The sequence below is a fragment of the Clarias gariepinus genome, chromosome 16, assembly GCF_024256425.1.
Source record: "Clarias gariepinus isolate MV-2021 ecotype Netherlands chromosome 16, CGAR_prim_01v2, whole genome shotgun sequence".
Classification (NCBI taxonomy): domain Eukaryota; kingdom Metazoa; phylum Chordata; class Actinopteri; order Siluriformes; family Clariidae; genus Clarias; species Clarias gariepinus.
In genome coordinates, this window is record NC_071115.1 from 2,528,419 (window position 1) to 2,543,669 (window position 15,251).

At 39.2% G+C, this 15,251-nt stretch overlaps 1 protein-coding gene across 1 annotated transcript in view; it reads right to left on the reverse strand.

Moving 5' to 3' along the window:
- Positions 1-15,251, reverse strand: part of LOC128544919 (deleted in malignant brain tumors 1 protein-like) — a 142,805-nt gene that overhangs the window by 97,533 nt on the left and 30,021 nt on the right. Inside the window, exons 11-12 of the mRNA XM_053515232.1 lie at positions 14,957-15,235; positions 14,187-14,486 (exon numbers count right to left, since the gene is read on the reverse strand). Of these exons, the coding sequence (XP_053371207.1) occupies positions 14,187-14,486; positions 14,957-15,235 (579 nt within the window). The remainder of the gene's footprint in view (positions 1-14,186; positions 14,487-14,956; positions 15,236-15,251) is intronic.

The window sequence follows — 15,251 nt, forward strand, 5'->3', positions numbered from 1 at the left end:
TCTTAAGAACATACCAGATGGATTTATTTTGGGTCGTTCTTAAGCACACACCAAATGGATTTTGATATACTCGCCCTAGGGGATTTATACGGATATCGTCACCAAACCGGGCAGATTTGATCTAAAGACACTGAGCATGGAAAATGTAGATGGATTTTTAATAACTCAAACAGGTCAGCCGGGATAATTAAACTTACGCTGAAAGGTGGTTAATAACTTTCTGTGTGGCCTTATATTGAGTATTACATTATAGTCAATGACACGATCAGTGACATCACATTGAGGAACATCATAGTGTGATGCTTATCTTCCAGCATCTGCAGCCTATTCTACTCACGTACACATCACAAATGTTAAGACTCACACCCACACACATCACGCACACACACACACACACACACACACATTACAAATGTAACACACTCACACAGACACATACACACATATACACCCATATCCCATGCATAACAAATGTTAACACTCACTCTCTCATACACATGCAGAAACACACACAAACTAACAAATCACATCTCACACGCACACACACACACATAACACATATACTAACACACACCACACACATTCAATTCAATTCAATTCAATTTTATTTATATAGCGCTTTTAACAATGGTCATTGTCTCAAAGCAGCTTCACAAAAACTAAAGAAATTCTTTAAAAAATAATAATAATAAAAATAAATAATAATAATAATAATAATAAATTGTGTATGTGTGAGAAAAATGTGTTTAGATAATAATGAGATGAATGAATGAAATGTCTCTGATGAGCAAGCCAAGGGTGACGGCGACAGTGGCAAGGAAAAACTCCCTGAGATGGCAATAGGAAGAAACCTTGAGAGGAACCAGACTCAACAGGGAACCCATCCTCATTTGGGTGATAACAGATAGAGATGATATAACACCATGTGTGTTATGCAGCTGAAAGTACAATATAACAGAAATTCTTTAAATTAACATGAAGTCCAGTTCAGCACAGGGAGTCAGTAGGTGCAGAGGGCAGATGGGGTCTGGATCACTGGAAGCACAGGAGCAGGATGTGTAGCTCCAACCATAATAAGGCAGAATCCAGCTGGAGCTGGTCCTTCTCTGGATGCCTCAGGATCCTCGCAGGGTTGACCTTTGTCTACTGAAGCTGGTACAATTTCAAGATGCCTCGGGATGGGTAAAAAAGTACAGAACAGATGGAGAGAATTAGCGTAGTTGCCATTCAGGATAGATGTACTGAAGTATGAAGTTATGGGATGAGTTACGCGTATGCCAGATTAAAGAGATGCGTCTTGAGTCTACTTTTAAACTGGAAAACTGTATCTGAGCCCGAATACTGTCTGGAAGGCTATTCAAAGCTTTGGTGCTAAATATGAAAAAGCCCTACCCCCTTTTGTAGATTTTAAAATTCTGGGAAGTACAAGAAGTCCAGAGTTTGCACAATGCACAAACACATTTATTTGTCACACACAGACTGACACACCCACGCTTCTCACACACATGCTCTCTCTCTCTCTCTCTCTCTCTCTCACACACACACACACACACACTAACCCTCACATGTTTCACACACAACAAATATTTAGAGCCCAAGCTGACATCAGCCCTATATAGTGTGTGACGTGCACAAGTTTTGCAGTGCACCCGAGCCGCAATGGCTTTTTGTAGGTCTTAACATGCTCTAATAACACATGAAATCAAATTCAAATTCAAATTTTATTTGTCACATACACAGTCATACACAGTACGAAATGTAGTGAAATGCTTACACGACCGCCAGTGACCTTAAAAAGAGAATTAAAACTTATAAGTAATAAATATCAATAGAAGAAATATGATAGAAAATTTAAATAAAAATTTAACTAGAAAAAATAGAACCTGAAAATAGAAATATATTGTACACATAGAACTATAATTTTGTGCAAGTATGCATAGAAAAAGTGACTTTGTGCAATGGTTATTAAAGTGACTTTGTGTAATGGTCCAGAATGTAAACGTGAACATGTAGTGTAGATGTGATGTGCGTGGAGTTGTCCATAGTGTCCATGGATGTATAAAGATTGATTGATTGATTGTGAGAATTGTGAAAATATTGTGTTAGTTTTGCCTAGTGGTGTGGTTGAGAGACCTTATCGCCTGCGGGAAGAAGCTCCTCCTCAGTCTCTCTGTGTTGGCCCTCAGGGAGCGGAATCGCCTCCCAGACCGCAACAGAGTAAACAGTCCATTGTTGGGATGGCTAAGGTCCTTCACGACCTTCCTGGCCTTGGTCCAGCACCGCTTGGTGTAGATTGAGTGCAGGTCAGGGAGCTCGATGCGGATGATGCGCTCAGCTGATCGCACCACCCTCTGTAGAGCTCGTCTGTCCTGCATGGTGCTGTTCCCGAACCAGGTCGTGATGTTTCCCGTCAGGATGCTCCCTATGGTGCAGGAGTAGAAATTCCTGAGCACCTTGGAGGGCAGTCTAAAGTCTCTCAAGCGTCTGAGGTGGTAGAGACGCTGCCGGGCCTTTTTTACCACGGTGTTGATGTGACAGGACCATGTCAGGTCCTGCGTGATGTGAACACCGAGGTATCTGAAGCTGTCCACTCTCTCCACTGGGCTCCTGTTGATGATGGGGGTCTGGTAGTTCCTCTCCTGCTTTGTACTGAAGACCACTATCAGCTCCTTTGTCTTGCTGACGTTCAGGAGGAGATTGTTTCTCTGGCACCAGTTCTCCAGATTTCCAACCTCCTCCAGGTAGGCCGTCTCATCGTTGTTGGTGATCAGGCCCACCACGACAGTGTCGTCAGCAAACTTGATGACGGTGGTGGAGTTGGTAGTGGCCACGCAGTCAGAGGTGTACAGAGAGTACAGCAGGGGGCTCAGAACACAACCCTGGGGGGCTCCAGTACTGAGAGTGATGGAGGCTGAGACATGGCCGCCCATCCTTACTGCCTGTGGTCTGCCAGTCAGAAAATTGGAGATCCACTGACACATGAATGAGCTGAGTACCAGGTGCTCCAGCTTGGTGGTGAGTGTGGAGGGAATTATGGTATTAAATGCAGAGCTATAGTCGATAAAGAGCATTTTAACATAATTCCCCCTCCGAGTGTCCAGGTGAGTGAGAGATGTATGGAGGAGATGTGAGATTGCATCGTCCGTGGAACGGTTTGGACGGTATGCAAACTGTAGTGGGTCCAGTGTGTCTGGTAGTGAAGAAATGATGAAGTCTCTGACCAGGCGTTCAAAGCACTTCATCACTACTGAAGTGAGGGCTACAGGGCGATAATCATTGAGGGAAGCAGGATGAGGTTTCTTTGGGACAGGAACAATAATGGACTCTTTGAAGCATGTGGGGATCACCGACTGAGATAAAGAGATGTTGAATATCTCAGTGAACACAGGTGCTAGCTGGTCTGCGCAGGCTTTGAGAATACGGCCTGAGATGCTGTCTGGTCCTGCTGCTTTCCTGGTGTTCACTCTCTTGAAGGCTCTCCTCACGTCGTGCTCAGTGATGATGAACGCACTTCCGGTGCTGGCAGTGACTTCCTGTCTGCAGCCATTAGCGCCGCTAGCATTAGCATCGCTAGCGTCTTTAGCTGCAGCCTCGAAGCGAGCATAGAAAGTGTTCAGCTCATCTGCCAGAGACACGTCTGCGTTTATCATACCGGATGTTGGTGCTTTATAATCCGTTATTGTCCTTAATCCCTGCCACAGGCTCCTAGAGTCACTCTGTTGGAGTTGTGACTCTAGTTTCCTCCCGTAGCGCTGCTTCGCCTCTTTCACCGCCTTCCGGACGCTGTATGACGCAGCCTTGTACGGTTCCATGTCCCCCGACGCGAGTCCCGTGTTGTAGGCAGCGGTGCGAGATTTCAGAGCGTCGCGGATGGTTTTATCCACCCACGGCTTCTGGTTGGGAAACGTTTTAATAGTCTTTTTCTCCACGATATCATCCGCTAGTTTCCCGATGAATCCCACAACCGCTTCCGTAAACACGCTGACGTCACCATCGGAGCTGCTTCTGAACATGTCCCAGTCTGCGTCATCGAGTGCGTCCTGTAACGCGGCCACCGATTGGTCCGTCCAGCGCGCGACCTCCCTCTGGACCGGAACTTCCTGTTTCAGCCTTTGTTTCTATTTTGGCATGAGGAAGATGGCGGCGTGGCGGCGTGTGCCTTGTAACCGTCCTTGACTGTGGTGTAGCAATGATCCAGTGTCCTTTCGCCCCTGGTGGGGCAGGTGATATGCTGCTAAAAGTTTGGCGCTGCACGTTTGAGGTTGGCACTGTTAAAGTCCCCCGCCACAATAAGCGCAGCGTCCCGGTGTTGTGTTTGTTGCTGTGTGAGTGCCTCATGCAGCTCGCATAAGGCAGTGTCCGTGTCCGCTTGTGGTGGAATATAAACGGCACTGATTATGACCGATGTGAACTCCCGAGGAAGGTAAAAAGGACGACACATGATGGACAGTAGCTCCAGATTTGGTGTGCAGGAGCGTGTGAGAGGAACAACACTCGCGCTGTTGCACCAGCTGCTGTTCACCATTAAACACACGCCGCCTCCCCTTGACTTTCCCGAGTCCCGCGTCCTGTCCATGCGGTGAACCGAGAAGAACTCGGCCGGCTGGATGGCGTAGTCCGCCACCGCTGGGTTCAGCCATGTCTCGGTGAAGCAGAGGAGGTTGCAGTCCCGAATGTCTCTCTGGAACTTTATCCTGGCCCTGAGGTCATCAAGCTTGTTCTCCAGTGACTGGACGTTGGCGAGCAGGATGCTAGGCAGAGGTGTGCGGTGTGCACGGGCTCTCAGCCTGTTCCTGACGCCGTCTCGTTTCCCTCGGGGCCGCCGCTTCGCGTCGCGTCCTTTGTTTTCCCTCAGGATCTCACTCGGCCAGCTGGGATCCGGAGTTAAAAACGTCGAATTGTGAGTACATTGTATACCAATAGAAACAAGAGTGTCTCTATCATAACTAATGTACTCCATGGTGGTAATTTGACTGGTTTTAAAACGGTAAAAACTAACCTAAAGAACAAAAACAAAGAAAATCTGGTCGGAGCAGTCGTGACCGGCGCCATCTTGATAACTTCCTTGAACTTGATAACTTGAAATGTCAATAAGCCTACCCTACATGTCTTTGGACTGTGGGAGAAAACTGTAGTTCCCAGAGGAAACCCACCAAGGACGGAAAGAACATGCAAACAGACTCATGACAGGACTCAAACCATCAACTAGTATTCAGTAAAAAAAAAAAAAAAAAATCAGCGAAATTATTTAACTATGCATTGCAACAGGATTGAGTCAGATGTTGTCCCAGTCCCTCCCAGACCACAGAGTTCTTTATGGCTGCGATGGTTTCCACGGAGAGGCACTTATGGTTAAATCTCAGGGGCATCAAGGAGAAGGATAGTGCATTACTCCTTGATGCCCCCATCTCGCCTTCCAGCCTACTTGGCGATGTCGTTAACACTAGAAGCGCCGCGCCAGTGTCACCTACTTATAACGCAGTTCAGCGGTCATTTGACCGCCTATTGTTTTGAATGGGAAGCTGTTGCTGACGCACAATGATCGCTAGATGGCGCTTTCACCCAAAGCAAATAATTTAGCTCCAAGATCAACTTGCACTTGGACAATGCGCCATTCTTTCCCGCGTTGATAATCAGCGGTATCTTTTTTCATATTCAACTGGGAAAACCTACTACAGAGTCTCTAAGGGGACAAAGGAAGAGGGAAAAAAACGCAGAAAAAAACAAGTCATGTTTTGCATTATAATCCAATTACAAAGTTATACATTATATACATTATAAAGTTTTTGGCATGACTTTTTTCTGCCGTTTTTTCTCCTCCTTTGTCCATCTAGGGGCTTCGTACTATAACAAAAAGGAAAGCTCTACTTAATTTTATGTCATATGGAGAAAATTTATAAGTTTGTTCATTCTATTTGAAGCTTCTGAACGTCTCGGAGCAGCGATTTAGTTCTGAACTCGCTTCCGTGAAATTATCGCTAAAACAATATTAAATTTGAATAAATCAGATCTACCACAGCAGATAATGAACTATGCTATGTAATAACCGAAGCAAACACCACGATTATGCCTCGCTTCGTTCAGTGTTGCTAGGCAACTGAGCACGCGCCTAATCGGCGGGAACGCGGTTGACTTGGCCGCGGTGTATTATAAACCTGCAAATTATTTCACTGCTTATGCTCATGTAATAAAAGCGAGGGAAATGTGGAAGTGATGTGTGGCCACTGAATGAGAACTAAACCAAAGATTAATCAACTAAAAAGATTTCGGTAACTACACTGAGTGTAACATCTGCATAGTGACACTAAACAGCTGAACAACTTCACTTTTTCGTTTACCTCTGAGAAAAAAAATATATAGCATGCATCTTTATACATTTGGAATCGATATTTCGAGATCGGTTTTAGGCCTCCTTCATATGTGGAAATAAATCAGATATAAATCAGATATGTGCTAATGTGATTGTCGTGTAAACGGACAGGTCGGATTTCCTGAGTCATTGTTTTCTGTACGTCATTAAAACTGCGACTTCTTCGCGGTTTAATGACGTAATGTTATTCCCTGCTGGAAGCGCGTGTGGCATTATAACATCGCAGGTGACATGGAAAAGGAAAAGCACCCAGCCTATTTGTATATACTTCCAGTGTTACTTAAGTACTAAATGGAGTCAATGTTGTTTGCAATAATTAATGTAACAATTGAGTTGGTAAATAGATTTTTGTTAGTTGAATTTAGGTTCTAATTTGATTTAAAGGATTTAAATGTCTTGAAGGTTGCTCCAGCATGTAATCTATCATAGTTTCACTGATTAAGCCTAACGGTAAATGTATCCTGCCGTATCTATAGGTCAGGCTTTTTCTGTTGATACTGTAACCAAGAACTTGGAGCAGATCAGAGGATACCTCTGCAAATATGATAAGGAAAATTTCTATGGATTAATTCCAGAGGATTTTTCTGGAAATAGATGGTAAGCCTAGTCCATTATTGAACAAGTTAATTAATCAAGTGCGGTACGACTAATCGTATCTACATGCAGTATCGGACCACATTAAGATTTTCCACACCCACAGAATGGTGGTCCAAATCGGAGCACTGAGACTTTACCCCTTTTTCATGTGTATTTTATTTTATTTATTTTATTTTCAGGTGATGAATAATATGAAGTGAAATGCTTATACAATGGCCGATGACCTAAAATTAAAAAAATAAGTAAGACTTTTCATTGAGAGTATAAAGTACTCATTTTTTTAACAAATTAGAAATATAGAAAATAATAATAATAATAATAATAACTCCTGCAAAGCCTAATACATTCTGAATCTGACCCCTACTCATTATTCTTCAGGATAAGGGTATCAGGATACTTAATTAAACACAATAGTGCCACCTTGTGGGCTACAATTGTCATTGTTGCTAAAGTAACAGCTCATTTTACAGATTGCCCACAACGTTAAAATGGGAATTAAAAACATGCTGTTACTAGGAAAAAAAAAAAAACAAACAAACAAACAAAAAAAAAAGTTTTTGGGGGATAACAGTAATGCCACTTAAATAGAGGATGCTGTAAATAAGACCAATAGCTTTTTGGTAAGGTGGGGACTAACCTAGCTAAAAAAAAATTTTTTAAAACATTCCTGACACTAAGTCATCCATAAACAATAGCGATAGTCTAATATAAGGGAATTCCTGTTCAATATTTGTAAAAAAAATAGAAGAAAGAGAGATTATAGAAAATCAATGCAAAAACGAACCAACAAAAATCCACTAATTGTAATTGTAAACCAAATTTTTACGCCAACGCAATTTTTTTTACTTATTCCAAAATAGACAATTTTTACATAAAATAAAAATGGTAAAAGGTATACAAATTGTACAAAACAAGTGTCAAACAAGTGTCAAACACCACTTCTCAAATTATGGGCCTGTTACTCTTTTGCCAAAATTCTTAAAAATTCTAGAAAAACTTTTTATTAATAGACTGGATAAATACAAACTTCTTTCTGACAGTCAGTATGGGGTTAAGAAGTAACCAGACAACTTCATTAGCATTAACTGAATTCATTAAATAAATGACCAACTCCATATTAATTGACTTATGTAAAGTATCTGATTTAGTAAAAATTTATTTGTTGATGACGCAAACATTTGGGCTTCTGGTGAGAATTTACAGCAGCTTTTGGACCTGATCACATTAAAAAATTATTAAAATAAAAAAAATTGTTAGACAAAACCAAGTAATCTTTTAAATGTAAATAAGACAAAAATTTCGGTATCTGGCAACTGCAGAGTACCGATATCATAGTCAAGTACAGATAGTACAATATAGAAAGAGTCTATGAAACAAAGTTCTTGAGTGTGATAATAAATGACAAAATCTGCAAGAAACCTCATTAAAACATTAAACATGTCCAATATAAAATGTCTGAAATTATTTCTATTCTGGCCAAAGTAAAACACAATTGAAAATCACTCCACACAATGTATTGCTCATTTATTTTGCTATACTAAAATTACTGTGTTGAGAACATAAACAAACGTTCACTACATCCTCTCTTAATACTCCAAAAAAGAGCCATAAGAATTGTTTATAATGTAGGATTAAAAGGGACATTTATAAAGCAAGTTCAATTTAAAAGTGCATAGTATCCCTACAACAGTTAAAAGCTTTTGTATATCTGTCTGTGGAGTGAAACAGTGGAACAGATTAGGCGAGGAATTAAATATAAAACAAGCATTAAATAATAAAAGAGGTGATCCTTACAGAGTGAGGAGGAGGAGTTAGGTTAATCTTACTCTATAGGAGTGTAGTTGTGCATAAAACAAGTACAAGTGAAAATAAATAGCAAAGGTGGAGTGTAAATATATGGATGGGAGTATGTGGGGGTTTATGTACAAGTGTACAGTATTTGTCTATGTATACATGTTTGCATGTGTGTATTTATATGTGTGTATATTATATGCATGTGTATAGTGTGTGTGTGTGTATGTACAGTATGTATTTGTGTGTATTATGTATGGTATGAATTGGCTGTGAAATTTAATCCCCTTTTTAACTACTTAGGTTTACTCCTCTTCCTACTTTTCGAACATATTCGTTTTTGCTTCTTTATTTTAGTTTGTTTTGTTGTTTCATGTCCAAAATAAAGTATTTAAAACAAATTTAATCAGTACCAATGCAACTGTTTCTGACTTTTATACTTCTACATCAGCATTCTCAAATTATCTGTACCTATAGTTCATCCAACTTTTTTTTTCTCTCATTTTTTTTATTATTCATCAGCTACCCAAAATACTCCCTTTACATTGAGGGTCAGTATGGGAGATCTTTATGATCCACGTGATTTAGCATGGTTTATGCTGGATGCCCTTCCTGATACAACCCTCCTCATTTATTCTGGCTTGGGTCCAAAACTAAGACTCCACTGGCTTGTGAAGCTTTAATGGCTGAGTTAAAAAAAGAAGCCTCTGTATACGACATTTATATCAATGCCATCATCTCTTATGAAGTCCTATTCCATACTGTGTGACAAATTTGAAAACTCATGGGGGAGATTACAGATGACTGTAGTTGACCATCAGACTAAAAAGGTGCTAAAAGGTTGAGGACTGATGACCATTTTTTTATCTAGTGGCACGAGTCTTCTCCGTGACAACCATAAGAACAGGGGTTACAGAGAAGGTCTTTCAGAGATGCTGTTGATATTGAGTCAAGGAACACTTTTTCCAATTCAATTCAATTCAATTTTATTTATAAAGCGCTTTTACCAATGGTATTGTCTCAAAGCAGCTTCACAAAAATGTGTCTGAATAATAATGAGATGAATGAATGAATGATGAATAAAACGTCTCTAATGAGCAAGCCAAAGGTGACGGCGACAGTGGCAAGGAAAAACTCCCTGAGATGGCAAAAGGAAGAAACCTTGAGAGGAACCAGACTCAACAGGGAACCCATCCTCATCTGGGTGATAACAGATAGAAATTATATAACATCATGTGTGTTATGAAGGCGAAAGTTCAATATAACAGAAGTTCTTTAAATCAACATTAAGTCCAGTTCAGCATAGAACAATTGTTGATCTTGGCAGGCAAGCTACATAAACACTTCCTTTTTAAGGCCCTGGCAAAAGTCAGGATTCATTTCATCCAGTTCTAGCTGTTAGTGTGTGACAGTCCAGGGTTATATTCAGCTATTTTTTTCCTCCTTCCCCTATAAATGTGAGCAGCTGCTCCTTGAATTATTTCATCTCAGGCGTGTGGTTGAACACTTGGTCTCCACTCTAGAGAAAGTCGGCTGTAGCCCAGTGGAAAGTTTTACATGTGACAAGGCTAAAAAACTGCATTATTTGCTGTTTTAAAAGACTCTTCTGCCTGGCAAAGTATAAGGAAAAGCTGGACATTATTATTGAGGATTTGGGTGAGACATGGGGAGAAGATATTGCGTTGGTGAGGGGTCTCAGCTTGATGTTCTGTTCAATTGTGTTCTCCTACCATTCATAGGTGTGAGGGCATTACTTCACTAAGCATCTGCTGGTGAATATCCACATGTACAGTATAAGGTGTGAGTGAGATTGGAAAGAGCTGTACATAATCAGTATTCTGGTGAGTGTGAATGTACTGGTGATTGCACTAGGGACTGTGAAAATATTCTGGAGTTCCTTTCACAGTGATTCATTTATAAGCCACATTCTGAAAGATTACTTAAATATTGTTGTTGCATTACTTCACATAAATTAATCAAAACTAATAAAAAAGTGAACCCCAAAAGCTTGGCATCACAAAAAATATATCCTGGACGACTGTGATATTGATACTGAAATATAGATAGTAAAATTTCATTTATGCACTGCTTAGCCACAAAAAAAATTATAAGAGGGTCAAATTATTTGCATGCATTGTAACTGTTTTGATACAATTAGAATTTTACCCTTTCCTTACCATAAGGGGACGCTAAGATATCATTTTCTACTTTCTTGCAAAATCCACACATGGATTTTTATTTATTTATTTTTGTTTCCATCAAGGTTGAAAGGTGCTCGTATTCTGTTACAAGTTATAAAGACATTGTAAATTTACATTTCATTATAGGTTTAGAAATCTGGGATAGAATTAGAATAATAAAAATGTATAAGTATCAGAAATCGATAGTGTTCAAAATGTTCTTTAATTCTTAATTTCCATTCTATTTATTATATGTCTGTATTGTTTATTTCAAGCTGTGATGAGTTTTATCTGGTCTCTACAGGGTTGTCTGAATCTGCTAGTCTGAGATTGATTGGATCGGTCTTCTCTCACATACCTAGGGAAATTGTACTATTTTACTCATTACATTTAACTACTGTTAAGGAAACATCATACATCACTCTTGTAAATTATTTCTCCCGGTTTTCAGGTGTGCAACATTAGTTTATATATTGCTTTCTTTACAGGCATGCAGATATTCTAAATTTTGTACATAAAAATGCAAACATTTACGATATGCTCTTATCCAGAGCGACTTACATTTTTATCTCATTACACATCCGAGCAGTTGAGGGTTAAGGGCCTTGCTCAAGGGCCCAACAGTGGCAACTTGGTGGTTGTGGGGTTTTTGTACCTGGGATCTTTCGAACCATAGTCCAATGCCTTAACCACTGAGCTACCCCTGGGCCAAACATGATATACTGTATATACATACACATGTGTACTAAAGATATTATGGTGGCTAAGACATTTGCATAGTACTCCATGTGTGTTTGTACTGTATGTGTATGTATACAGTGCTGTAAAGTATTTGACCCTTTCTGGATCCCTCCCACTCCACGTATTTGTCACACTTAAATATTTAGATCATCAGACAAATTTTCATATCACACAAATGTAACTCGGGTAAATAAAAAAATGCTGTTTTTAAATGATGAAACTTGACCTAATAACTGGTTTGCAACCCTTGTGCCACAAATTTGCAAAAAATAAGATTAAAACTATTCACTTTAAAAACACAAAGAGCCACAAAGAGCTGCTCCGGCGTGTTTCTACCACCGGAGCAGCTCTAGCGCCTCCGCAGAACCTCTGGGAATGTGTGCGTGGCTGTGATATCTTCAGTACTCTGGCTGTGCCCTCGTGTCTATAATGTTGTGTTAATATTCAGTACAAAGGCCAAACCCAGAGTATAATATTGTTTAATTGAACATGAGGTTTAAAGTGATTTGGTTAATTCTGAGCACATTCACATTATCAAAAGACATGTTTTTTCCATTAAATATGATGAGAGAATAATATAAAAAAATGTGTAATTGAAATTAATATAGTGCATCAACTCATGGTTATTCATTCATTCAGTTTTAGCCACAAAGGTGCGGAAAGTTGTGGGACCTTTTTAAGCCTTAAATATTTTTGGTAAAAAAAAACACAAAATCACAATTTGATACAGGTTGTTCCGTTCTAGGCGAATGTTCGTAAGTCAGACAAAGTAAGTCTTGTATGCTTTTACATGAATATATATATATATACCAACATAAATAAACAAAACCCTTTTTTTTATAAAAACAAAAGTTTCATGAATGAATGAAAAAATCAATTCGATTTGTTTTGTGAATAATTTACATAAAATATAACAGATTCTGCATTCTACAAAACATTACGTTTAAGATGTTTTCTAAAATGTTTACCTTATCATTTTATGTAAAACACTGATTTCTATACTAAGGTAGGTAACAGTTAGTAATAGTTAAACCAAATAATGTATGAAACACTACACTTGCATAAATTCCATCATCCTCATAGTCATTGTACACTGCACATCCTTTTATATTGGCATTAATATTGATGTTGTTATCTGAGTCTTCTGAATCTTTCCTCTTTTGGTGAATTGTATCAGCATTTTCATATCTCTGTCTCAGACTCTCCTTGGGGACTCTCATAAATGTTTCTGGGACCTACAAATTAATTGTAAAAATGCACACAAGCGTGTTGGTTACTTTTTCTCTAGACAAACATATACATTTACAGACTCTTGTTCCAAAACACTCGTAAATCAAAGCGAAATACCCCATAATAAATAATGGACCCGCACTTTACTTTAAAAAAAAAACAACTTATGACACTTGTGTGAGCGACACACTAACGGAATCACTGCTGTAAAGTAAACATAAAACAAATTAACCTGCACTTTACCTTTGAAAAGAAGCGTGACAGAGTAGTGTTTTCATTAGAGTGAGAGAGAGAGAGAGAGAGAGAGAGAGAGAGAGAGAGAGTGTGTGAGAGAGAGAACGCGAGAGGAGGAGGGGGTGTTTGTGTGAATAAATTGGATCTTTAACCTCTGTAATGAGACTTTCTTTTGCTTTACACAAGTGCTGTGCACACACGCATACAAACACAAAACAAAACGTGCTTTATAGGTGCATATGTGGTCACAGTGTTATAGTAAACTGTACACACGTGCATGGAAGTTAACTATACCAGTATTTTATATCTATAAAAGTATTTTATAATTATACCTGCACCGCAGTAAAATTTTGCACAATAGCCCGACCTTAATGTTGGATATGAATTAATTGAACAGCCACTATAAATAGTCATTCCATCACAATTGTCTAGACATTAAGACAAAAAAAAGCTCAAACTCTCTCCTCTGTCCTGAAGACTTCCCATTTCTAAAAAGGGTACCTCTATACCTCAGACTATTAAAAGTGCTGACACCGGCGACTCCTGTCAGAAATACTAAAAAAAATAAAAGTAAGTGCCCCAGTAAGTACTGCTTTTTAAAATGATATGGTGCATCTGTCAAGTGTCCCCTGTACATGTCTCTGTTAAGATTATTGTTACAACAATTATGCAACAATTATCTTGTGCAAAATAAACATGATATTTGTATCTGCACTCCTGTCAGAATGCTGTTAAAGAAAATTGAGCAGTTTTTTAAAACAATGATTATCTATGAAACTATGATTTTTTTTTTTCTTTACTCACACTGCGTATCCTTCATCTTATTCACATGGTAGTTTTCTCTTTTCTGTGTCTTGACAAAGCAAATGATAACTGGAACTAGGATGAGAAGCAGTCCTGCTATTCCACCAGCACCAATGTAGCGAACCACATTGTTGCTGAGAAAAGTTGCTGAGAGATAAATCATCATGATTAACCTTTTTAAACTTTTAACTGCAAATCCCACACAGAAAAAAAACTGAAAAAAATATATTTTACTGTACCCATCACAGTGATGAACAGGGGTTCAGTAGCAGTAGAGGTAAAGGTGCGTGAAGACACGTTGACTTCATAAGTACAGCTGTAGTTTCCTTGATGGACAAAATCTGCCTCAGGAAAAAGAAAGACAGCTGAGTGGTTAACAGCTGACTGAGTCCTGGTGATGATGGATCCACTGAGCTCCAAGTGGAAGGAACCTCCTGGATACTGAGGTTCAATGGAGCAGATAATGGAGAAGCTGTAGCCCCTGGTCACTTCTGGTCCATCGGCAGCGCTGAAAGATATATTGGGCTGCTGCAAGTTCACTAGAAAACAACAGGTAGGATTTGTTAGGAACATCAATATAAAATCCAGTCCGTGTAAAAAAAAAGAAGAAGAAATTATAGAGCTACACTACAAATAGAGTTCCGAATATTGTGTAGTACTACTGTTCACAGTATAGCATCCTCTCTGCTCTTACGCACAGTGATGGTAATGTGGATACTTATGAATAATGTAAAGGCAAATGTATTTATTTATTTTTTAGATAATACAGTCAAACAGGCTGTAGAGAATTTTAAAAGAACAAAGCTGAATTACTAATAGGTAGTAGTTTTAGGCCACCTATACAACCATCACTGAATAATAGCATAAATGCCTTAGTCTACTGAAAATATGCAATTTATATAAACCATATTTACAGTATTGTATGGGTAATAAATGACAAATATTTAAACAGCCTAAATAAATCAATGACTTCTAAAACTGTTTAGATTAACATTCTCTTTGCTCTTACCCACAGTGATAATAATGGAGCTGCTGCTGGATGATGTAGAGTTACTTTCCCTGTATGTGTAGTCACAGGTGTACTGGCTGTGATGCGATTCATCTACAGTCAAAGTAAATGTTGTTGTAGTCTCTGCAGTTTGCTTCTTTATTAATGTCCCAGTTTTATACAAACTGAAGTCTACAGAGATGCATGTTGGGCTGGGTGTGGAACATCTGAACTGAAGGACTTCTCCAGGTGAGACCACAGAGTTTGGGGAGATCTGAGTCAGTGTGGGACTCTGCAAATCTTAAAATAAAGACAT